Below are 25,112 nucleotides of genomic sequence, written 5' to 3'. Positions count from 1 at the left end.
TTAGTATTAAATCACGTTTTCATTACCATTTCATATCATTTAATATAGCTATTAAAGTAGTTTGGGATCTGTGTCTATGATATAGTACAATTAAATTCAACTATATTCAATTTAATGATAAGACTCGGGGATTTAAAATAGAATCCAAAGACAAACCCAAATCCATAACAAACCACAACTAATTTGCTAAATCAGCAAACAAATCAGAAGCAAATATTTGGCTTAAGTAAATAGCAAATATTTTCTCAAAAAATACTAAACCAATGCAAGGTAGAATCTAAACCAGCAAATTTCTTTAAAATACTGAACATGGCAAATGTACAATCTCTAACTTAGGCCTAACTCGCAAGTCAACATTTCATTCAGAATGGAGATATCACCTGTGCTACAATCATTATGGTAAATAAAGTTAGTTGATCTTGATGAAGAGAGTAAAAAGCTAAACATGACCAAACTTTACCACCTGACTTTCATCTTTACCAGGCCCCAGTTTATCTTGATCTGACTCCTAATACTTACCCCTGATATTGCTGTAGTCCAATTCTTAGCACTGAGCCTCAGATCCCTACCTCCCATATTCCTATACTGTCTACTGCCTCCACGCTTTACCCAGGCCCAGAGATTATCATGTAATTCTAAAACTTGGATAACGAGTACAAAGGAAGGATAAAAGAGAGAAGGAAGAAATTACAAATGTCCTGTGTCCTCCATTCCTAGGCAAGTATCCTAGGAAGTTATCTATGGGATAAGATTCCCACCACCTCTCACCGCAAGTAAAAACTTAAAGCTGACACATCTGTCTCCTACCAGTCTTCTTGACAGTTTTATGAGGGCTGCAGTCAATGCTGACATGTGTGCTGAAGTCTTCAATAAGCTGCATAGCTCCCATCAAGTTACAGGGTTGGAACAGGGTCTGAAACTTGGGGTTGTACTGATGGTGAAGGGCGATGGAGCTTTGAGCAAAGGTTCCCAGCTCTTTCTGGGAAAACAGGACACAAGGAAGATCTAAGACAATTCCAGACAATTAATACCAGTAGCCTTCAGAATCTAAATGAGAAGCTGACCTTCCTACTACAGGATAAAAGGTAAAAATCATCATAAAGTCTTTCACAATAGACTACTGTTAAGATTATGCATGAGTTCTCAGATATTCAGGGATTATATTCTTGTTTTATTTTTAAACTGTTTCTCACTAAGGAATACATGGTCTAGCTCCCGAGCTAGAATTAAGAGTCTCAAGAATGGGGACTATTTCTTTAATTTAATTAATTAATTTATTTTGAGACATGGTCTCACTCTGCCACTCAGGCTGGAGTGCAGTGGCATATCTCAGCTCAGTGCAAACTCCTCCTCCCAGGCTCAAGCCATTCTCCCACCGCTGCCTCCTGCGAAGCTGGGACTATAGGCATACACCTCCAAACCTAGGTAATTTTTGTATTTTTTGTAGAGACAGGGTTTTGCCATCTTGGCCAGGCTGATCTCAAACTCCTGGGCTTGCAATCTGCCTGCCTTGGCCTCTCATAGTGCTGGGATTACAGGGATGAGCCACCTCACCCGACCAGGACCATTACTTTTAAAACTGTTTTGTCTTTTGGTCTCAGAATAATGCCTACAACCAAGTACTCCTCATCCTCCTCTGAATACAGTAAGGGATGAAGACATCCTGTTGATCACCAAGGAAGTTTTAGAATACTAGCAAATGTACTCTTCAAACTCCAAAGAAGACTTACTGAAGAAGCTGAGAGTATTATCATTACCTGTCCAAAAGTTTGAGGCAATATTTATGAGGTAAAATTTGGTTTTGTGTTTTTGTGAGACAGGTTCTCACTCTGTCACCCAGGCTGGAGTGATATGTAAGCATAGCTCCCTACAGTCTCAACGTCCCAGGCTCAAGTGATCCTCCTACCTCAGTCTCCCAAGTTGCTGGGACTACAGGCACTCGGCACCATCCCCAGCTAATTTTTTTTTTTTTTATTTTTTTGGTAGGGATGGGGTCTTACTATGTTGCCCAGGCTGGTCTCAAACTCCTGGGCTCAAGCAATCCTCCCACCTTGACCTACCAAAGTGCTGGGACTACAGGCATGAGCCACCACATCTGGCCAAAATTTCAAATTTAAAAGCTCAAAATACCTCAAAACGTCATGAGCAAAACTAGCTCTACGCATAAAACACTAATATTGAGCTTCATGAATGGATAATGAATTCAACATCTACATGTATATTTACTTTATTATTTAAATTAAAAAAAACCCAAAAAAACAGACCGGGTCTTACTATGTTGCCCAGGCTGTTCTTGAACCACTGGGCTCAAGTGATCCTATCACCTCAGCATCCCAAAGTGCTGGAATTACAGGTGTGAGCCACTATGTCCAGCCTCAACATCTATGAAATGAATAGCGGTACCAAAAACCTAAGAAGTCAGGGTGAATCTAAAGATGAAGAGGAGGACCCAATAAAAATGTCAGAAGGACAGGCCAGGCACAGTGGCTTATGGCTGTAATTCCAGTACTTTGGGAGGTGGAGGTGGGCAGATCACTTCAAGTCAGGAGTTTGAGGCCAGCCTGGCCAACATGGCAAAACCCTGTCTCTACTAAAAATACAAAAAAAATTACCCATGGTGGTGCCCGCCTGTAGTCCCAGCTACCTGGGAGGCTGAGGCAGGAGAATCACTTGAACCCAGGAGGCAGGGGTTGCAGTGAAATGAAATTGTGCCACTGCACTCCATCCTGGGTTGAAAAGCAAGACCCTGTCTCAAAAAAGAAAAGAAAAAATTGAATACACTCTTTGTCCTTTCATGTCAATCAGTGGCTTATGTTCACTCAGCAAACACAGGAAGCCATAGCAATCAAAAATACCCGAGAGAGTAACTGTGAGAAATAACCTGCCAAGCTAATTTTATATTCTAGTCTATATAGAATTATGGCAATTTGGAAACTTACAAGACATATCCTGGTGCTACTGGCCTCCGGATTGAGACTGGGGTTGCAGGTGGCAAGAAGGTGGATTTGCGTCAAGAGCTGAACATGCTGGGGAGAGAAAGAAAATAATGCAGTGATATGCTATGACACTGCCATTTCAGGAGCCCAGAGATATTTTTTTTTCCCCTGGAGACAGGGTCTTGCTCTGTCACACAGCTTGGAGTGCAGTCGTGCAACCATGACTCAATGCCCTCTTAACCTCCTGTACTCAAGCAATCTTCCCACCTCAGCCTCCCAAGCAGCTGTGACCACAATGCCTGGCTATTTATTATTATTATTATTATTATTATTATTATTATTTTTAGACAGAGTCTTGCACTGACTTCTGGGCTGGAGTGCAATGGCGTGATCTCGGCTCACTGTAACCTCTGCCTCCCAGGTTCAAGTGATTCTCTTGCCTCAGCCTCCCGAGTAGCTGGGATTACAGGTGCCCGCGACCACACCCAGCTAATTTTTTTAGTAGAGACGGGGTTTCACCAGGTTGGCCAGGCTTGCTTCGAACTCCTGACCTCATGATTCACCTGCCTTGGCCTCCCAAAGTGCTGGGATTACAGGTGTGAGCCACTGTGCCCGGCCTTATTTTTATTTTTTGTAGAGACAGAGTCTCACTATGTTGTCCAGGCTGCTTTTGAACTCTCTGGCTCAAGCAATCCTCCCACCTCAGCCTCCCAAAGTGCTGGGATTACAGGTGTGAGCCACTGCACCCAGCCACCAGAGACATTAACTAAGATGTTTACAACTTTATGACACAAATTTTGCTTTCTGGAAAGAGTATGAGAACAACATAGGATCTTGGCATAAATTTCTCAGACATGTTCCCTTGAACAAAATGACAGAACCAGAGGAAGTTTAACCTCAAAATAGAGGAGGAACTGAGATTAGAAAAGGAAAAGGCCGGGCACAGTGACTCACACGTGTAATCCCAGCACTCTGGGAGGCCGAGGCGGGTGGATCACGAGGTCAGGAGATCGAGACCATCCTGGCTAACACAGTGAAACCCTATCTCTACTAAAAATACAAAAAATTAGCTGGGTGTGGTGGCGGGTCCCTGTAGTCACAGCTACTTGAGAGGCTGAGGCAGGAGAATGGCGTGAACCCGGGAGGCAGAACTTGCAGTGAGCTGAGATGGAGCCACTGCACTCCAGCCTGAGTGACAGAGCGAGACTCCGTCTCAAAAAAAAGAAAAAAGAAAAAGGAAAAGGAAAAAAAAACTACTTGTCACAGTGAAGGTTAAATTTCAGAATAGATTACTGAGGACCCTCTGAAATCTGTAATTCCGAATACCATTAGGGTCCTTATGTGCTCTCTTCCCTGAGCCACAGGACATGAACATGATGACTTCTCAAGCTCCTAACTGATGTGAAGATACTACGGTTTTAATACGTAGTAAGGTAACTATCTCTGACATTTACAAAGCTGTTAATTTTAGATTATACCAAAGCCTCAGAGTTAGACCTTGGTATAATTCAATATTAATACGACCAAGGAAAGTGTTACCTGCTGCATCTGCTGCTGGAGTCTCTTCCTCTGTGCTGGGTCCAGAATCAGGGTCTGATGAACTTCCTTACACTGGGGTTTAACCTTCTCTACCTCCTTCTGCTGTTTGGCTGAAGATTTCTTCATCTTCAGCTGTTCAAATAGTTCCTTCGCTATCTGATGTTGTTCATTTAGTAGGTTGGCCAGTAGTTCCTCAAACCTATCCCAAACAGGGGGATGACTGAATTTGAGTGTTTTCCTAGGTCCACAACACATCCAATTCTTTCCAAGGATGAGCAAAGAGCCTGAACAATTTTCATTCCCTACTAATCCCCCCTTTTCACTTTAGCCAACAGTCAAACTCTCAGCCTTATACAAATCTTTTCCCAAAGTAGTTAGCATGCATCAAGTATGATTCTGTATTACACCCCATCCCATTCCTCTATAATTCCTCTTCCAAATAATATACAAATGAAGAAAAAATTTAACAAAAATCTAGGGACAGAGAAATATATGGGTAAGAAAGCAGCCAAGGAGCCGGTGGGAACTCATCATTCTCATTTCTTCTCTCATTACTTGTTACTCCCTGGGATGTTACTTCCATCCCAGGTCCAGCTTGTCCCACTATCCTATCCACTCAAGCTGCACTGCCTTGCTTTCTTAACAAGTCAAAGACTTTCTAGCATGAAGCAGGAAAAGGATATACCAAAATAACTGAAGTACACGGTAGTTCAAATGAACAGAACCGAGAAGTTAGTTCAAATATTGTCCATGAAGGCTATCTTCTTCTACCCCTTTAAATTCCTCTTCCAAGGTTCCTAACCCTAACTTCCCACCCATACCCTCCTGAAAGATTGTTTGTAGGGCTGAAGCAAAAATTCCAATACCTAACATGTCAGTTCTATGTATGATTACTATACCTTTTCTATGTTTACATAGAAAGAAATAAAGGGAGAATAATATACCTAAGTGATTAAGCATATGCTGATACCCTACGCAACAGGATAAGATCTGCTGAAGTAGCTATAACAAGCAGGTTATCATATTTCAAGGAACACCCTATATTACAGCAATAGCTAAATGGTAACGTTTTTCAATAGTTTTTGCAGATAAAGGTTACGTTTGAATAAGTTTTCTTTTAGAGTATTTACTGTGGGTTTGGGTAGCACAGAGTAAAAACCTGAAGACTGTCGGACTGTCTATACAATCTTTACTGAGAACTGAAAATTTGAACATCCGCGCTACCACCACTGAAGGAACAGAAGAGAAGAAGCATAAAAAAGGAGAAAATGGAAACATAGCCTGCACTTAGTTTTAACAAGTATTATTTAGATAACTGATAAGGGAAGCCCCAGAGTTTTTGTTTTGACTGTCTTTTTCTCCTCTCTCTTTCTTAGTGTGTTTTAAGATGGTTTTATTCTCTACGGACTTACAGAATCCAGGATTTTTATTTAGTCAAAGATTAAAACAGGTTTGTATTTGCAATCGAAAGAGAAGCAGCAACTGCCCAAGTACAGTCATGTGCCACATAATGTTTCAGTCAATAACGAACCACATATTCAGAGGTGGCTCCATAAAATTACTGTACCTTTTCTATGTTTACATACATATGTACTTACCATTGTGTTACAACTGCCTACAGTATTCAGTACAGTACAGTAACACACTGTACGGGTTTGTAGCCTGGGAGCAATAGGTATGCAGTAGGCTAAACCATTTAGGTTTATGTAAGTACATTTTACGATGTTTACACAATGATGAATCGTTTAATGATAGATTTCACAGAGGGTATGACCATGAGATGATATATGACTATATTCCATTGAATACCAGAAGGTAACCGGATTCTAACAGGAATTTTAAATTAGTTCTATATTTTCCAAATTTTAAGAAGTTATAAAGAGTTGATCAGGAAAACCAAAATGTTTATTAATCAAATCCCATTATACATTCCCAGGATGAATGGTTCCATTCTGCTATACCAGAATTTTGTTCTATGAACTATAAATTAAAATAATGGGTCAAATACTGACTTAGCAATCTTGAGATTTTTGTTGTAGTTGTATTGTGATATTTGTTGTAATGGAGAATGACTAGTAGTTCTAGCTTTTAAGACATTGGTTGGCATATCTTATCTTTTTTCACTAAATTGGAAAATCCTTAAAGGTCTAGCTTTCAGATGGAACCCAAGCTCTCTGCTTAATAATGCTGTTAAGTTCAAACACAGGACTAATTAGAGGGTCTATTCTCTTTGCTTTGTTCCACTTATGGCACAAAATGCATCCTGACCTCTCGCCATCCACCTAATGATTATATGCTGCTACAACAGAATGAAGTGCAGATGCAAATCCACCACAAAATGAGGAAAAAATTAAAGCCTCTACTTTCTGGATGCTGTAACACAAGTGCCAACTTCAGGCAAAAAGGTCAGCACCTGCCGGGCGCGGTGGCTCACGCTTGTAATCCCAGCACTTTGGGAGGCCGAGGCGGGTGGATCACGAGGTCAGGAGATCAAGACCACGGTGAAACCCCGTCTCTACTAAAAATACAAAACAATCAGCCGGGCGTGGTGGCGGGCGCCTGTAGTCCCAGCTACTCGGAGAGGCTGAGGCAGGAGAATGGCGTGAACTCGGGAGGCGGAGCTTGCAGTGAGCTGAGATCGCGTCACTGCACTCCAGCCTGGGTGACAGAGCGAGACTCCGTCTCAAAAAAAAAAAAAAAAAGGTCAGCACATATGTTTCAGACTCCTTACTGCAGGTGCTTCAGGGTTTGCTCTACTAATGCCTAGGTGACTAACAAATTTTCAGTCACATTTAGCAGATATTAATGGCACATAAAAAGAACAAAAGGGACAGACTGGATATTACAATATGGGGTAGTTTGTGTGGCTGGCCACATAAAGTCCTACATACCTCTCCAGCATCACTCACCTGGAGAAGTGGATATGGATGCCAGCTACTGTTTTTTCTCCCTTCCCAAACAGATACAGCTTGGCTTACAGCTGCACTGCCCCATAACAAGGAGACTTCACTTGACACCTAACTCCTGACAGGGCTCTGCATCCTTACATCAGTAACAGAAGCTGGTTGGGGATGAAAAATTGTTAACTGCAACTTCTGAAAACCTTTTCAGAAATACACTTTTCCTCTATTCCAAATCTCAAGGTCTTCAACTAGCCTACCGTAGAGCTTGAGGGGTGCTAAAGTTAGGTTGAGGCTCAGCCACATGCTCCTCCTCTTCTGGGCCATCATCTTCCATGTTGGAGAATCCCATCTCATCTTGGAACTGTGGGCAAAGGAAAGGGAGGGTTTTCCTAGGGAATGGGCTTTTGAATGTTGCTCCAGTGTTGGGAAGGAAAAGTGAAAACTATAAACAAGACTTTAATAATGCTGGCACCCAGAAAGAGCCTACATCAGAACCTTTCTCACTTCAGGACTCCCACAAACCCACGTTTGGAATGACTATTATGCCAGGAAAGAAGTCGCTCAACCAGTCAACTTGTATCAGTAAGCACAGAGCTAGGGTAACTCAAAATGATCAATTTCTTAAACAGAAATATCTTTTCAGACAAATTTACGGAAAAGGTAATTATTTGTGTGCAAAATACTTTAAAACTAGTTGGCCATCTTTAAGGACACACCAAATGACAGCACGGGAAGCCATCAAAAGTTTTCAAGGGGGAAGATGTGCTGGCTCACACCTATAATTCCAGCACTTTGGGAAGTTGAGGCAGGAAGATTACTTGAGCCTATGAGTTCCAGAACATGGCGAGACCCTGTCTCTACAAAAAAATAAAATAATTAGCCGGGCCTGTAGGTGTGTGCCTGTAGTCCCAGCTACTCAAGAGGCTTAGATGAGAGAAGTGTTTGAGGCCAGGAGGTCGAGGCTGCTGTGAGCTGAGATTTCACCACTGTATTCTCCAGAGCCTGGGTGACAGAGCAAGACTTTGCCTCAAACAAAACAAAACAAAACAAAACAAAACAAGCTTCAAGGAAAATTTTAGTAAGAATAACCTACATGTGGACAATCAAGAGTCTAGCAGTTAGCGGCCGGGCGTGGTGGCTCACGCTTGTAATCCCAGCACTTTGGGAGGCCGAGACGGGCGGATCACGAGGTCAGGAGATCGAGACCACGGTGAAACCCTGTCTCTACTAAAAATACAAAAAAATTAGCCGGGCGTGGTGGCGGGCGCCTGTAGTCCCAGCTACTCGGAGAGGCTGAGCCAGGAGAATGGCATGAACCCGGGAGGCGGGGCTTGCAGTGAGCCGAGATTGCGCCACTGCACTCCCGCCTGGGCGGCAGAGCGAGACTCCGTCTCAAAAAAAAAAAAAAAAAAAAAGAGTCTAGCAGTTAGCAAATTTCCCTTGTCATTATATTCTTTCCCAGGTAGACTAAAAGGAGAATTGGTTCAGTCCCTCTTCTAGACGGAGCATCAGAGACCAAAGGACACATTTTGTTGGAGAACCAACTTACAATCCCATGTTCTCACTTGAGGATCATTACTCACAGTTTCAAACAGATCTTCCATCAGCTCATTTGCTTCCTTTTCTGCAAAAAAGCCAAACATTATGTTGTTGGTATAAATTAGATTCATTTTACAATAAGGAGGAATTCCATGTAGACAATGTATGATGTTTTCAACAAGGCATCTGACAAATTCTTCATATCTATCCTTATTCCTGAGACAGGGTCTCACTCTGTCACCCGGGCTGGAAGTCAGTGGCTTGATCTCGGCTCACTGCAATCTCTGCTTCCCAGGCTCAAGCGATCCTCCCACTTCAGCCCTCCAAGTAGCTGGGGCAACAGGAGTGTGCTGTCATGCCCGGCTAATTCTTCCATATTTTGTGGAGATGGGTTTTCCCCATGTCGCCCAAGCTGGTCTTGAACTCCTGAGCTCCAGTGATCCACCCACCTTGGCTTCCCAAAGTGCTGGGGTTACAGGCATGAGCCACCACGCCCAGCTATCCTTCATTCATTTATTCAAAAACATTTATTGAGTACTTACTATGTTTCAATCCCTGTTTTAGATGCTTGGGATATATGAGAGAAAGAGAGAGAGAGAGAGTTCTAATCTCATGAAGCTTAAATTCTAATAGGAAGAAGACAAGGAGCAAATGTGAGCTACATGAATTTTTTTTTTTTTTTTTTTGAGATGGAGTTTCGCTCTTGTTGCCCAGGCTGGAGTGCAATGGCATGATTTCGGCTCACTGAAACCTCCGCCTCCCGGGTTCAAGCTATTCTCCTGCCTCAGCCTCCCAAGCAGCTGGGATTACAGGCATGCACCACCACGCCCAGCTAATTTTGTGTTTTTACTAGAGATAGGGTTTCTCCATGTTGGTCAGGCTGGTCTCAAACTCCTGACCTCAGGTGATCCGCCTGCCTCAGCCTCCCAAAGTGCTGGGATTACAAGTGTGAGCCATCACGCCCGGCCCAATGATTTTACAATTAGATGGCCTATCCAAACCCACACAATACTGAATGGAATCAAGAGACGAGTCTCCCAGCCTGGGCAAAATGTCAACATATCTCTAAAAAAAAATTTATCTGGGCTTGGTCGCGCATGCCTATAGTCCCAGATACTTGAGAGGCTGAGGTGAGAGAATCTCTTGAGTCCAAGAAGCAGAGGTTGGCTGGGCGCGGTGGCTCACGCTTGTAATCCCAACACTTTGAGAGGCCGAGGCGGGTGGATCACGAGGTCAGGAAATCGAGACCATCCTGGCCAACATGGTGAAACCCTGTCTCTACTAAAAATACAAAAAATTAGCCAGGCGTGGTTGCGGGCACCTGTAGTTCCAGCTACTAGGGAGGCTGCGCCAGGAGAATGGCGTGAACCCGGGAAGTGGAGCTTGCAGTGAGCCGAGATCACGCCACTGCACTCCAGCCTGGGTGACAGTGCAAGACTCCATCTCAAAATACATACATACATACATACATACATACATACATACATACATACATACATAAATAAATAAATGAAGCAGAGGTTGTAGTGAGCCGAGACTGTCCCACTGCATTCCAGCCTGGGCAACAGAGCAAGACACTGTCTCCAAAAAAAAAAAAAAAGAGAGAGAGAGAGAGACAGACACAAGTTTCCAACAGTATTTCATAGGACCCTATCTTTGCATCTGACCTATTCAAAAACTCCATCAGTGAATTAGAAGACCAAGAGAACATACTTAACAAATCTGTAGATGACATAAAGCTCTAAAGCTGAAAGGAACTGCCAATCCAATTGATGGAAAATTCAAAATTATATTTTCTCAAATCAACTGGATGTAACACATAAGGACACATTTAAAGTTCTATATTGAGGAATTTTTTTTTTTTTTTAAATAGAGCGAGGGACTTGCTATGTTGCCCAGGCTGGTCTTGAACTCCTGGGCTCCAGCGATCCTCCCACCTCATCCTCCCAAAGTGCTGGGATTACAGACGTGAGCCACCCCACCTGGCAAGATCTTGTATGTGTATTCAAGATATTACACAACTCATTAAGTCCCCAGATGAAAACCAGAATCTCTAAATATAGTTTGACAGTTTGGCAATGCCCAATGACAGACTAAATGAGAAATGAGGAGGCAGCTTGATCTTTTTTTATTTCCTCAGAGATCTTTGTTCTGAATTCTGACTCTTGTTCTACAAATTTTCGAAGTCTAAATGATTATCATGTTAATGGGTAAAAAGCTTCAAATCTTTGGATGTCTCATTATTTTTTTAACTTTTATTCATTTGTTTTACCTTATGTGTTCCTCTACAATGGACATCTAGGAAGTTAACGACCATTCTAGCTATCTAGCATTCTGGTTCTTGACATCATGTAAAACGAGTGTTCTGATCTCTGACACACAAAGCTATTTAGAAGATAAAAAATAGACATTTTTTCAACAATCATTTTACTTTTGTCTCTACATCTACATACTCTACATGTTAGAGTTTTTGTTTCTGTTTTTTTTTTTGAGAGTAGCTGGGATTACAGGCACCCGCCACAACACCTGGATAATTTTTTGTATTTTTAGTAGAGATGGGGTTTCATCATGTTGGCCAGGTTGGTCTCCAACTTCTGACCTCAGGTGATCCACCCGCCTCGGCCTCCCAAAGCGCAGGGATTACACGCATGAGCCGCCGCGCCCAGCCGAGTACTTTGATTCTTAACGGAGGATTTAATCCACTGATATCCCAAAGGACAAACTATCCAATGGAATTCCTGGATAAAACACAGGCACACAGTGTTTCTTCCTCAGAGGAAAGAAATTTTTGTCAACAGAAGAATTTTGCTCTTCTGGGCATGGTGGCTCATGCCTATAATCCTAGCACTTTGGGAGGCCGAGCCTGGCGGATCACCTGAGGTTAGGAGTTCGAGACCAGCCCGGCCAACCTGGTGAAACACCGTCTCTACTAAAAATACAAAAATTAGCCTAGCGTGGTGGCTAATGCCTGTAATCCCAACCACTTGGGAGGCTGAGGCAGGAGAATCGCTTGAATCCGGGAGTCAGAGGTTGCAGTGAGCCGAGATTGCACCATTGCACTCCAGCCTGGGCAACAAGAGCAAAACTCCATCTCAAAAACAAAAACAAAAACAAAACTAATTTGCTCTAGCAGAAAAATAATTATTATTTCAGGAATTCCTTCAGGAATCCTATACCAGTACTGAAAGATCCTATATTGGAAAATGAAAATGCCCAAATTATTAAGTCCTGAGAGGAGAAGGGATCTTGCTTTGTCCATCACTGTATCTTAGTACCTGGAATAGTGCTTGGCACATAATAAGCATTAAATACATACATGGCAGTCTTGTTTCTGAACCAAAATGAGGTGGTTTAATGAAAGAGATGGGTTTGGCCGGGCACGGTGGCTCACACCTGTAATCCCAGCACTTTGGGAGGCCAAGGCAGGTGGATCACTTGAGGTCAGGAGTACGAGAACAGCCTGGCTACTGGCTAACGTGGTGAAACCCTGTCTCTACTAACAATACAAAAATTAGCCAGGTGTAGTGGTGCGTGCCTGTAAACCCAGCTGTTCAGGAGACTGAGGCAGGAGAATCACTTGAATCCAGGTGGCAGAGGCCACAGTGAGTCGAAATCCTGCCACTGCACTCCAAACTGGGCTACAGAGCAAGACTCCGTCTCAAAAAAAAAAAAAAAAAAAAAAAAGTGAAATACTGATCAGCTTTAAAAAGACAACTGTCATAACCACCCCAATTTAGTTCCAAGACTTAGGCTTCCCTACCAAGGCAAAATTAACACAGTATGAAGGCTATTCCAGTTCATTTGAGAAAATCTTTGATTTGGTAAGCAGGTAAAAAGGGCTGGGCATGCTGGCTCACATGTGTAATCCCAGCAAATTGGGAGGCCAAGGCAGGAGGATGGCTTGAGGCCAGGAGTTCGAGACCAGATTGATCTACATAGCAAGACCTAGACCAGGTGCAGTGGCTCACTCCTGTAATCCCAGCACTTTGGAAGGCTGAGACGGGTGGAGAACTTGAGGTTAGGAGTTCATGACCAGCCTGGCCAATGTGGGGAAACCCTGTCTCAACTAAAAATACAAAAATCAGCAGGGTGTGTTGGCACACACCTGTAATCCCAGCTATTTGGGACGGTGAGGAAGGAGAATCACTTGAACCTGCGAGGCAGAGGTTGCAGTGAGGCAAGATTGTGCCACTGTACTCCAGCCTGGGCAACAAGAGTGAAACTCTCTCTCAAAAACAAAAACAAAAAACCATAGCAAGACCTAATCTCAATTAAAAAAATAAAGAAATTGTATACACATATGTGCACATATATGCACACTACACACACATATCACATGTATGTTTTGAGAAAAATAACACCATGAACCTACTACTCGTTAAAAATTAGAGAAAATATTAAACTTTTCACAAATTTACATAGCATTCTTATAAGGGGCCATGTCAATAGAGAGAAAGGACTATCAGACCATTTTTCCTAAAACTTCTCCATTATCTCACTGAATCCTATAATCTGTCCTATTAAAACACCTTTTTAAACTTCTTGCTCTTTTTTTTTTTTTTTGGTGAGACAGAGTGTTGCTCTGATGCCCAGGCTGGAGTGCAGTGGCGTGATCTCAGCTCACTGCAACTTCCCCCTCCCAGTTCAAGCAATTCTTGGTTCAAGCAATTCTCCTGCCTCAGTTTCCCGAGTAGCTGGGACTACGGGTGCACTCCAACACATGCGGCTAATTTTTTGTATTTTAGTAGAGACAGGGTTTCACCGTGTTGCCCAGGCTGGTCTCGAACTTCTGAGTTCTGACAATCTGTCCACCTCGTCCTCCCAAAGTGCTAGGATTACAGGCGTGAGCCACCCCACCTGACCAATTTCTTGTTCTTTTAAAAGTACAGTAATTATTTTTAAGTTCTAGTACTAAATTAATGGGTAGTCTGTCAAATAGCTACTGGATTTTATATCAGGAGGGCTTTCTACATGTATGTATACCCAAAAATGACATTAAGACCTTTTTACATAAACTCACTGTAGAAATATATCCCAAAACAAGGTAAGGAATATAAATGATGTTTACCTTCTTTTCAAACCAACAGTTCCTTTATACAAAAATGGCAGATGATACAAAACATATTTTTTAAAGTACAAAGTTCCATACAGAATAAAGTAAACACTTTATGGTTATTCCTAAGAGTAAATAGTGACGAAAAGTGTTTGCAATTGGGTAATAAAACTTCAACTTCTAGGACTATGTTTCCCTCTTCCTTGTCCTTTTGAGAGCTGCCACCATCATACAATTCACAGCATCTCTTCAACCACAGAAAATTAGCGTCTCTTCAAGCACAGAGACCACATATTATTTATCTTTGTGTCTCCTGCATAGGATTAACTCAGTGTTTGTTATAACTAAGTTAAACTCCAAGACAGGAGCTTCAAATCACCTCAGGCCCAATCCAAAACTGAAAAAAAGACGCTTCTCAGAGTTTGACAACAAAAAGATACTGACAAAGAACAAAGCCATAGATACTTGTGCGACATTAGCTTCCCTTTTTACCAAATACAGAGTCATTTACTAACACTGCAGAAATAAGTTTGCAGACGATAAAAAGAATAAATAAAAAACATGGATCCTGTCAACATGTTCAAATACTATCATAGACTCCTCCTTCACCTTAAACTCATACTAACATCCACACACCCAAACAATGAAAATGAAAAGGTTTTCAAATGAGACCTAAATATAAATTGGCTCTATTTCATTAATTTAAGTTCCTAAAATCATATATATAAATCACGTGATTGTGCTTATGCTCATATTCTAACTTGAGGGCCCAGTGTCTTTCATCAGATTCTCCGAAGGATAAGTGACCCCAAAAAGCTTTTAAGAACCACTAATCTAGCCTATCAAGAAACATCCCATTTTCCAGAAGAATACAGCTAAGTTGGCTTAGTTCATGCATTCTTAGCTCATATTCATAGAGTTCATAGAGGGGATCCTTACTACATGAAATCAGCCTTTTTTTTTTTTTGGAGATGGAGTCTCCCTCTGTCGCCCAGGCTGGAGTGCAGTGGCGCAATCTCAGCTCACCGCAAGCTCTGCCTCCCAGGTTCACGCCATTCTCCTGCCTCAGCCTCCCCGAGTAGCTGGGACTACAGGCGCCCGCCACCACGCCCGGCTAATTTTTTGTATTTTTAGTAGAGACGGGGTTTCATCCTGTTAGCCAGGATGGTCTCGATCTCCTAACCTCGTGATCCGCCCACCTCGGCCTCCCAAAGTGCTGGGATTACAGGCGTGAGCCACCGCGCCCTGCCGAAATCAGTCTTTCAAAGGATTCCTTCAGCCCAGCCAAGACGTTCCAACATCCACAGGCACATATATTAACAATTACCAGAACCCCAAAACAGTTCTCTGGTTTTAATTCCACACTGCCTCCCTCAACTTAATACCTACCACTGTCAAAACAACTCCCCTCATATTGCATCCAGGCTATTTACAGAGACACCTTGATTATCCTCATCCCAAGGCATGGACCATTCATTGAATGGTAATATTTGTTGAATGAGTGAAAAAGGATCCTTCCTCCCACAGATTTCAAGTTAAGCTGTCAACACCCATGCAGCTGCTCTGGTACAAGTTAAGCTGTGAAAGCCTTCTCCCTCACACATACAACCACAAGTGTCAGAAATGCTCTGCTTCCTCCATAAATCCAAAATAATATAGTCATGGATATGCATTTCATACAGATCAGACTCGGCAAGGACAGCTACGTTCCACATACATATCTGACACAATCGGTCTCCTCCAAATACAGTCCAACCAGTCTTATGTGCTTCTATCTTTCCAGCATACTCAGATTTGCCCACAAAGACTGCCTGAGGCACCATGGCATGCTGAATATACTGCTGCAGTAGTAGTGAAAATAAGGGAGTTACAGTCCCAACTTTGTCACCAATTTAACATGTGGCCTTGGAGAAATTATCTCCTTATGCCTAAATTTCCTATTTTGTAAAATGGAAGAAAGCATCCTACCATTTTCAGAGATTTAGTATCACAAAGAAACTGAAGGAGCCTTCTTATTGTATTGTAAACTATTACTATAAACCTGCAACAACAAATAAGGCCACCAGTTCTTCACAGCTTTGTAGCAATGATTCAGTTAAAGATATTTTGGCCCTTCACATTTGCACAACTCACTCTAACCAAAGGCACAAACTATTCTGAAGACCACAACTGGCTATGCCAAGTTTCTCCCCTCCCTGACCTCACAGACACACGCTGTGTAGAACACTACCATTGCCGCTCTTTCCCAACAAGTAACTAGGGGCTCCCAATCCCTAAAATACACACACATATCAACCTGCAAGGAACCTCCCAACATTTATTCGAGAAATAAGCTAACTTATAAGGGGAACTCCATTACACTTACACAAATAAAGGCAAACTTCCGGAAACACTTGCCATCCTCGCATACACACACCAACACAGCCGCTACACACCAACAGACCATCTGTCTTCTAAACCAAAAACATCTCTTTCCATGTACAAACTAACCAGTGACATTTATTAAACTTACAACACTGAGATCATCCTGTCGTTCCTACATACCGTTCAACGCGGCAGGGACACCACAGACCTTGTCACACAGGTAAACTCCCCTCTCAAGATCGTGTCCTCGACCACTCTTATCCCTTAAATAAACACACACGAACTGGACTATGGGGGAGACTCTGATCATGCCTACAAACACAAACTAACCTGTCAGGGGCACAGCCGACTCCGCCTCCACTAGCTTACTTTCCAGCCCCCTCCGGGAGTCCGCCTGTCAGGGACACCCCTTCACCACGCCTGGACGGACTTCCCGGTAGGCTCAGGATCCCCCTCCTTGCTCTCCCCTCCCCCATCTTCACCACTGCTCTCCCGGAGGTCCAGGTCCGGGAGATGACAGTGGCTCCCAGAAAGCCCAGGATTCAATCGCTGAGAGAGTGCTTAGGCCCGAATGCCGGCCCAATCGTTCTACTCACCGTGTCGGAGGCCGAGGCCGAGGCCGAGAGCGATGAGAGTGCAGGGAAGTGGGGAAGAGCGGGTGGCCGCCAGGCTCCTCCGCTTCCCTTGGTCCACGGCGGATCCCTCCCGCTTGTCAGGAGGCGGCCAGCGGGTAAGCTGGCTGGCGGAAATGTGAGAGAGGAGAAGGGAAAGGTGGAGGGCTAAAGGGGGCAAACTGAGAGGAGGCGGGTCCCGCAACCGAGACTGGGATCGTCTCCCCTCCGCAAAGCGAACCCAAAATGGCGGCGGGAGCCGCGGCGGCGGCAGCAGAGTGGCGGCGGCAGCTCCTCCAGAGGGAGGGAGCGAAGGGCGCCTAGCGACGCCCCCAACCTCCCACACCTCCCTCCTGCCGTTCTTGCCCACGGTCCCCCGCTCCGCCCGACTCCGCGTGTAGCGCGCACGTCAGCCTGCACGCGTACGAGTGTCTGCGGGCTCGTCGCTGGATGCTCCCACCAACCACTACCTTCGGCAGCCCCGCGCGCCAGTCAGCCCGTACGCGCTCACCCACGGGAACCTCCTCGCCCAGTCCCCTACTCCCCCTCAGGCCCTGTCAAGCCAGCTCCGGCGCAGGCCCTCACGCGTACCTTCAGCGGCGCGAGCCCAAGCCTCCTCCACCTTCTCTTCTCTCCTCCCCCGCCTTCCCCGCTCTCTCGGCCACCAACCGCCGCCAAAGCAGACGCCGCCAGCGCCCCCCACCCTCCACCTTTCGCGCGTGCGCCTCCCACAGTCCCCACCGCGGGACTGTTCCATTCCTTGCGGCTGCAGGGGCAGGAGAGGAAGGGACCGGCAAAGCGAGTCTGGCTTGCCGTTTGACTGAAATTGCCAGGGTGGCGGGCCAAGTCCCACGACAACCTACCTCCCTGAGTTTGTCGCCGCAGCGCTGCGGCTCGCCTCCTCCTCCATGGGACCACGGCGAGCGGATGGAGGGCTGCCTAGCGCCCCTCTGCCGGCCGATGGTTGGAGGTCGCGGCGGCTGCGCGTTGAGTCGTTTCCTGCCGGATGACCCGACGCTTTTTCGCAGTCGCAGGACGGGCGCTTTGGAGCAGGCCCCAGGCAGTGTGTGTCGGTCGCCTCGTCTGGAGAACTAGTCCTCGACTCACGGTGAGGGAATGGACCGGCACGGGGGTTGTATCGCTGAGGGAAAGGAGCGAGACTCCGGACCTCCAGGAGGTAGGGAGTGAGGCCAGTAGGACCGGCGCGCCTCCGGGGGGATTCCTCCCGGGCGTTGAGTTGCCAACCTGGGACCCGAGGAAGATCGGCATGGTGGTGTGCTTTTTGTTGTTGTTATCCCTCCTCGGATTTCTCGAATTTCACACCACTGTCCATATGCGATGATGTTTGTTTGCCCTTGACGCACTACTCATGGATGGTACTTCTTCAGCCTCGTTAGACAGCCTGGTGATAGAGGACAAAGAAACCATGTGCTTCTCATTCAGATCTGGACTCAGTTTCCCTTGTCTTCAGCAAGTTATTTTTCTTAGTTCCTTATCAAAAAGTGTACATAAAAGTTAGGCAACTCCAAACATGCCTCCAGGGTTGGTGTGTGAAATAGTAAGATAGGGCTGGGCGCGGTGGCTCACGCCTGTAATCCCAGCACTTTGGGAGGCCGAGGCGGGTGGATCACAAGGTGAAGAGATCGAGACAATCCTGGCCAACATGGTGAAACCCCGTCTCTACTAAAAATACAAATATTAGCCGGCCGTCGTGGCGGGCGCCTGTAGCCCCAGCTACTCGGGAGGCTGAAGCAGGAGAATTGCTTGAACCCGGGCGACGGAAGTTGCAGTGAGCGGAGACCGCGCCACTGCACTCCAGCCTGGCGACAAAGCGAGACTCCGTCACACACACACACACACACACGAAATAATAAGATAATATATGTAAAGTGGAATTAGCTCCTAGGCATAGGGAAGGTGCAGAGTATTGCTGTGTTGTCATTTACATTTCTGTTGATGTCGATAACGTTTGTGGGTGTAATTGGTAGTGTTCTGTCCCTCCAAGGCGTTAATAAAACAAAGCAGGCCGGGTGTCCTGTTAAATAGTTGTATCAATGACTTGAATTAGATTAATGAGGATATATTTTTCAAATTTATGCCTTTTACAAAATTTTTAAAGAGTAGGTAATGTCGGTGATAGATATAAAGAAAGGAAAAGATCAAAAAAAAAAAAAAGAAAGGAAAAGATCTCCAGATGTGGAATCTTCTACTGGATCCTGTAATAGAAAGAAGACATTAGGCTGGGCGCAGTGGCTCACACCTGTTATCTCAGCACTTTGGAAGGCAGAGGAGGGCGCATTGCTTGAGGCCAGGAGTTCGAGACCAGCCTGGGCAACACGGTGAAACCCCATCTGTACAAAAAGACACAAAAATTAGACAGATGTGGTGGCACACGCTTGTAGTCTGAGCTACTTGGGAGGGTGAAGCAGGAGGATCAAGGAAGAGGTTGCAAAGTGAGCCGAGATCACGCCATCACACTGCAGCCTAGGTGACAGAGCAAGACCCTGTCTCAAAAAAAGAAAGAAGACGTTAGGAGAAAAGCTGAAGAAATCCAAATAAAGTCTGCAATTTAGTAAATAGTATTGTACCAGCTTTAATTTCTTAATTTTGAAAATTGTACTATGGTCATATGTATATAACATTAAGGAAAGTCTAATGAAAATTGTAAGAAAGCACTTTGTACTACCTTTGCAACTCTTCTGTAAATTTACACTTTTTTTTGTTTGTTTGCTTTGAGATAGGATCTCACTATGTCGCCAAGGCTGGAAGACAGTAGTGCAGTCCTGGCTCACTGCAACCTCAAGCTCCTTGGCTCAAGGGATCCTTCCACCTCAGCCACCTAAGCAACTAGGACTATAGGCACATGCCACCACATCCAGCTAATTTTTTTAAATTATTTTTTTATTTTTTTTTATTATTTTTCTTGCTCCGTCACCCAGGCTGGAGTGCAGTGGCGCGATCTCAGCTCACTGCAAGCTCCACCTCCGGGGTTCGCGCCATTCTCCTACCTCAGCCTCCCGAGTAGCTGGGACTACAGGCACCCGCCACCACGTCCGGCTAATTTTTTGTGTTTTTAGTAGAGATGGGGTTTCACCGTGTTAGCCAGGCTGGTCTCAATCTCCTGACCTTGTGATCCACCTGCCTCAGCCTCCCAAAGTGCTGGGATTACAGGCGTGAGCCACCACGCCCGGCCTTTTTTTTTTTTTCCGAGACGGAGTCTTGCTCTGTCGCCCAGGCTGGAGTGCAGTGGCACGATCTCGGCTCACTGCAAGCTCTGCCTATCGGGTTCACGCCATTCTCCTGCCTCAGCTTCCCGAGTAGCTGGGACTGCAGGCTCCTACCACCACGCCCGGCTAATTTTTTGTTTTTTTAGTAGAGACGGGGTTTCACTGTATTAGCCAGGATGGTCTCGATCTCTTGACCTTGTGATCTGACTGCCTTGGCCTCCCAAAGTGCTGGGATTACAGGTGTGAGCCACCGCGCCTACCTTTTTTTTTTGTTTGTTTTGTTTCGTTTTTGTTTTTTTAGACTGAGTCTTGCTCTGTCATCCAGGCTGGAGTGCAGTGGCACAGTCTTAGCTCACTGCAACCTCTGTCTCCCAAGTTCCAGCGATTCTCGTGCCTCTGCCTCCCGAGTAGTTGGAATCACAGGCACCCACCACCATGCCTGGCTAATTTTTGTATTTTTAATAAAGATGAGGCTTCACCATGTTGGCCAGGCTGGTCTTGAACTCTTGACCTCAAGTGATCCGCTCGCCTCAGCCTCCCAAAGTGTTGGGATTACAGGCGTGAGCCACCATGCCTGGCCAATTTTTTTGATTATTAGTAGAGATGAGATCTTCCTATGTTGCCCAAGCTGGTCTTGAACTCCTGGTTTCCCCAAGTGCTGGGATTACAGGCCTGAGCCACCATGCCCAGCCTCCACTATGGAACTTTAGAACAGTTTTTATCACCCCCAAAAGAATCTTATCAGTAAGTTGCTTTCCATTTCTCCCTCCCATTGCCTCTCACAACCACTAAATCAGTTATGTAATTAATAAGCAAATTATGGACATTTCATGTAATTGAAATCATACTATATGTGGTCTTTTGCAACTGTCTTCTTTTACTTTGTTTTCAAGGTCCATCCAGTTGTGTCATGCATCAGAACTTTGTTTCGTATTGCCAAATAATATTATATGGCTATACCACGTTATGTTTATTCATCAATTGATGGACATGTGAGGTATTTCCACTTTTTGGCTCTTATGCATAATACTGCTATGAACATTTGTGTACAAGTTTTCTGTACACTTGTTTTTATTTCTCTTTTATACCTGAGAGTGGAACTGCAGGTTCATATGGTAACTCCATGTTTTACCTTTTGAGGAACTGCCAAACTTTTCCAAAGTGGCCTCACCACTTAAAAAAATCCCAACAGCAGCATATAAGAATACTAGTTTTTCCAGATTCTGTCCAACACATGTTATTATCAGTTTTTTTGAATTTCATCATTCTGGTGGGTGTGAAGTGTTATCTCATTGTGGTTTTCATTTGCATTTTCTTAATTTTGGGGGACCAGCCTCAACACCACCCGTAGGGTATCCGAAGTCAGGTGGCGACAAAGGAATGAGAAGAGACAGGCTAAGTGTTCATAAAGGTGGGAGCCAGGGGGCCAGTTGCAAAATGGAGGCTGCAAAAGGCCCAGAGTTCTGGTCTCCACACTATTTATTGAGTACAGTCACTTAGATCTAAGAAGCAGATGTTCAGGGTGAAACAGTCAAAGGGAAGCAGTACATCATACACATAATCTGTAGCAGTGGCGGTTTAAGTGAATCTCCTTTGTGCTCAAACAGCATATCTTTAGTTGGCTGGTGGGAATGGGCTTGACTAGGAGCCTGCATATCTAGCCACTTTCCAATGCTTCAGAGGAGCATCTTTTTTCTTGAGCACGGTGTTTATAGATAAGAGAGCAGGTTGTGCTCAGAGCACGGGAACATAATGGCGATAAGAAGGCTTTCCTCCTCAGAGGCCTCTTGTGGCTTTCCACAACTTATCGTCCCATATTTTTATGGCCAGTTTATGCAGGCACCCTGTAAGCCTTTACTTGTTCGTGTTGTGTGGTCTCTCTCCAGAGGCATCTTCCGCATCTGCAGACTAAAAGCAAACAGCATAAACAGATACACTTTTTTTTTTTTTTTTTTTTTTTGAGACGGAGTCTCGCTCTGTCGCCCAGGCTGGAGTGCAGTGGCGCAGTCTTAGCTCACTGCAAGCTCCGCCTCCCGGGGTTCACGCCATTCTCCTGCCTCAGTCTCTCCGAGTAGCTGGGACTACAGGCGCCCGCCACCACGCCCGGCTAATTTTTTGTATTTTTTTTAGTAGAGACGGGGTTTCACCGTGGTCTCGATCTCCTGACCTCGTGATCCGCCCGCCTCGGCCTCCCAAAGTGCTGGGATTACAAGCGTGAGCCACCACGCCGGGCCTAACAGATACACATTAAAGCAAAATTTGCAATAGTTGATTCTCCAATGGTCTTAATCCGCTTAAGAGGATTTACGTTTGAAAGTCCATCAGCAGCTCCAGTGAGAATGTCGGTCCCAGGCAAGAGAGTTAAATGAGCCTGAGATGCTTTAAAAACCTGTTCCTTTAATTTGGCTATATTCAGTGTAAAATTTCTATCCCTTCCTTCCAGATTATGTCTAACATTTTCCCAGTGATGTTCAGTAGCATTATATGAATGGGGAGTTATGCAGAAATCAGAAGTATTCTGATCACATTGCATTTGCAATCGATGCTCTAAGTTTATTATATGATCTCTCATCCAGATAACAGTCTGTCAAGATCATTTATTTGATTTGCCAATTGTTGGTCTATCTGGGTCTGAGAATTCCACAATTTTGAGGAATTCTTTTGCCAATTATTTACATATCCTGCAGTTTGAACAGAGGAGTGTAAAGTAATTCCAGCAGCCACAGCAGTTAGCTGTGACTGCAATAAGGCCCATAATGACTGCTATAAGGGTAAAAATAAATCTTTTTGTTCTGGTAAACACTCCCTTTTACATTTCTGTGAGGATATGAATGTGGAAGGAGAGGCTTTCCAAGGTCTGTTGAGGAAAACCGGTATCTAAACTCCTCTAGCCCTCACCAGCAACACAGATGTTTTCACACCAAACATGGAATCAATACAGGTGAAAGGGCAACAGTTTTGACAAGTAATAGTTTGAGAATTAGGTCGAATATCAATATTTCCGACCATCAACATAAAAGGAGGCTTGACACAGCTCTGAATGGGTGCCATTTGGTTGGAAGAAAACTGATACACAAATTGAAGTCTGTCACCTTTTCCCTCAAGATAATATTTTTCTTCCCAAACCTGAATATGAGATTGGGCCATCATTAACTTCCATAATTTGGGATGTTCAGGGCCTATTATTTGATTAATCATTTTTGGATGTGGGCCGGCTGTACCAAAATTGGTCGAAATTATGGGAAACTGGGCACGTTTTTCAGTGTAAATAGTGTCATCTCTTTGATAGTATAGTTCCTGTTTTAGTCCTGTCTTGCATCTATCATTCTGATTGGTACAATTAACTGCAAAGGTCCCCTTAGGGGACCAATCAATGACGATTCCACAGGAATTATTTTGCAGTACCACAGCGTGATCAGAGATGCAATCCTGGCCAGGAGTGGTGGCTCACGCCTGTAATCCTAGCACTTTGGGAGGCTGAGGCCGGCAGATCACCTGAGGTCAGGAGTTCGAAACCAGTCTGGCCAACATGGAGAAACCCTGTCTCTACTAAAAATACAAAATTAGCAGAGTGTGGTGGCACATGCCTGTAATCCCAGCTGTTTGGGAGGCTGAGGCAGGAGAATCCCTTGAACTCGGGGGGCGGAGGTTGCAGTGAGCTGAGATTGCGCCATTGCACTCTAGCCTGGGCAACAAGAGCAAAACTCCGTCTCAAAAAAAAAAGAAAAAAAAAGAGATACAATCCTTTCAAATCAATATTTCTAAATCCTTTGACCATTGCTGAGGTTGTTGACACCTCTCTTTTCTGGGCTTAAACTGTTACAATTGAACTGAACTCTGTGAATGATCCGGGCTCCATCCAGAAAATAAATGATAGGATACGGGTCTTTGATTATGACCTGGAATTTTAACTAGCCAATGCTGTCCGTAGTCTTTTAGGCAACTGACAGCCGGCCCTATGCAAAGAGGAGGGGAACTGATAACCCATGGACACATTTATTAACATTCCTTCCTCCTCTGGGTGAGAGGGCCCTTGAGTATCTGTAGGCTCAGGCATCCAAACACTATTATTAACATAAGCCTCAACCGGGGGTTCCAGCCATGTGACAGGCCTAATTAAAGGCGGAAATGGGACGTGTGCCCAATAGGTATAATTTTGGTCTGCTGTAGCCACAGGGAGACTTACTGCCACAGTAATTACCGCAATCATAGCTACCATCAGGTTACTCGAGGTTAGTGGTTTTTGTTGTGTTTTCAGGTTTTCTTCTGCAAGGTGGGTCAGCCTCTTGATCTGTCCCCAAGTTGGTGGGCTCGCTTGATGGGTTTTGTTGGTCTTCATCTGGTCGGCTGAAATGTTCATTCGAGCCATCAGGTGTGCTGGGGGTGGAGATCTTGGTTCCAAAATACTTTTCTCTTCTTTGGAATTTTGCTCATGGTAGAGTTTAAGATGTCTTGTAGGTACCCAAACTGGAAGCTGGTTTTCTTCTGGGGAAATACAAACAAACCCTCTTCCCCGTGTTATAACTCTCCCTCTTTCCCAGGTCTTTGTTTTAAAGTCCTTCCACCACACAGGTTTTCCTGCATGAACATTTACCTTCTGTCCTGTTAAATGCTGTTCAGCTGCTATAGTAACCTGATTCCGGAAGATGTTCAAAAAATTTAAGGTAACGAGAGCCAATTGTAACTGCATATGAGGGGTGGAATATTCCCTATCTCCCCCTATTTTCTGTTTATGTAATTGCATTTTTAAGATTCAATTGGCTCGCTCAACAATCACTTGGCGTTTGAGAATTATAGGGGATAACCATACTGTGTTCAATGCTCCGTTGTTTTAAAAATTTTTGGAAAGATCTACTACAGTAGCCTGGTCTGTTGTCTGTTTTTAATTTTTGTGGAATTCCCATGACAGTAAAACGAGAAAGCAAGTGTCTTTTTTTTTT

At 44.5% G+C, this 25,112-nt stretch overlaps 2 protein-coding genes across 14 annotated transcripts in view; one reads left to right on the top strand and one right to left on the bottom strand.

Moving 5' to 3' along the window:
- YY1AP1 (YY1 associated protein 1) overlaps positions 1 to 17,906 on the bottom strand; it is a 30,594-nt gene extending 12,688 nt beyond the window's left edge. For 2 of the 7 annotated variants that reach the window (XM_030824265.1, XM_030824270.1), the window contains exons 1-7: positions 17,809 to 17,906; positions 16,931 to 17,073; positions 8,962 to 9,002; positions 7,636 to 7,739; positions 4,476 to 4,674; positions 2,940 to 3,026; positions 808 to 979 (exon numbers count right to left, since the gene is read on the bottom strand). In XM_030824265.1, the coding sequence (XP_030680125.1) occupies positions 808 to 979; positions 2,940 to 3,026; positions 4,476 to 4,674; positions 7,636 to 7,739; positions 8,962 to 9,002; positions 16,931 to 17,073; positions 17,809 to 17,855 (793 nt within the window). In that variant the 5' untranslated portion in view covers positions 17,856 to 17,906. Of the gene's footprint in view, positions 1 to 807; positions 980 to 2,939; positions 3,027 to 4,475; positions 4,675 to 7,635; positions 7,740 to 8,961; positions 9,003 to 16,930; positions 17,074 to 17,536; positions 17,656 to 17,808 lie in introns of those variants that run through there. The other 5 variants (XM_030824266.1, XM_030824269.1, XM_012511110.2 and 2 more) reach the window with 5 other exon arrangements.
- A 19-nt stretch (positions 17,907 to 17,925) lies between these two features.
- DAP3 (death associated protein 3) overlaps positions 17,926 to 25,112 on the top strand; it is a 51,404-nt gene continuing 44,217 nt past the window's right edge. For 2 of the 7 annotated variants that reach the window (XM_030824295.1, XM_030824293.1), the window contains exon 1: positions 17,953 to 18,122. The gene's annotated coding sequence lies outside the window, so the exon portion shown is untranslated. Of the gene's footprint in view, positions 18,123 to 25,112 lie in introns of all 7 variants that reach the window. The other 5 variants (XM_030824298.1, XM_030824296.1, XM_030824292.1 and 2 more) reach the window with 4 other exon arrangements.

The sequence above is a fragment of the Nomascus leucogenys genome, chromosome 12 (assembly GCF_006542625.1).
Source record: "Nomascus leucogenys isolate Asia chromosome 12, Asia_NLE_v1, whole genome shotgun sequence".
NCBI classification, from domain to species: domain Eukaryota; kingdom Metazoa; phylum Chordata; class Mammalia; order Primates; family Hylobatidae; genus Nomascus; species Nomascus leucogenys.
This window is presented reverse-complemented; position numbering and strand designations above follow the sequence as displayed.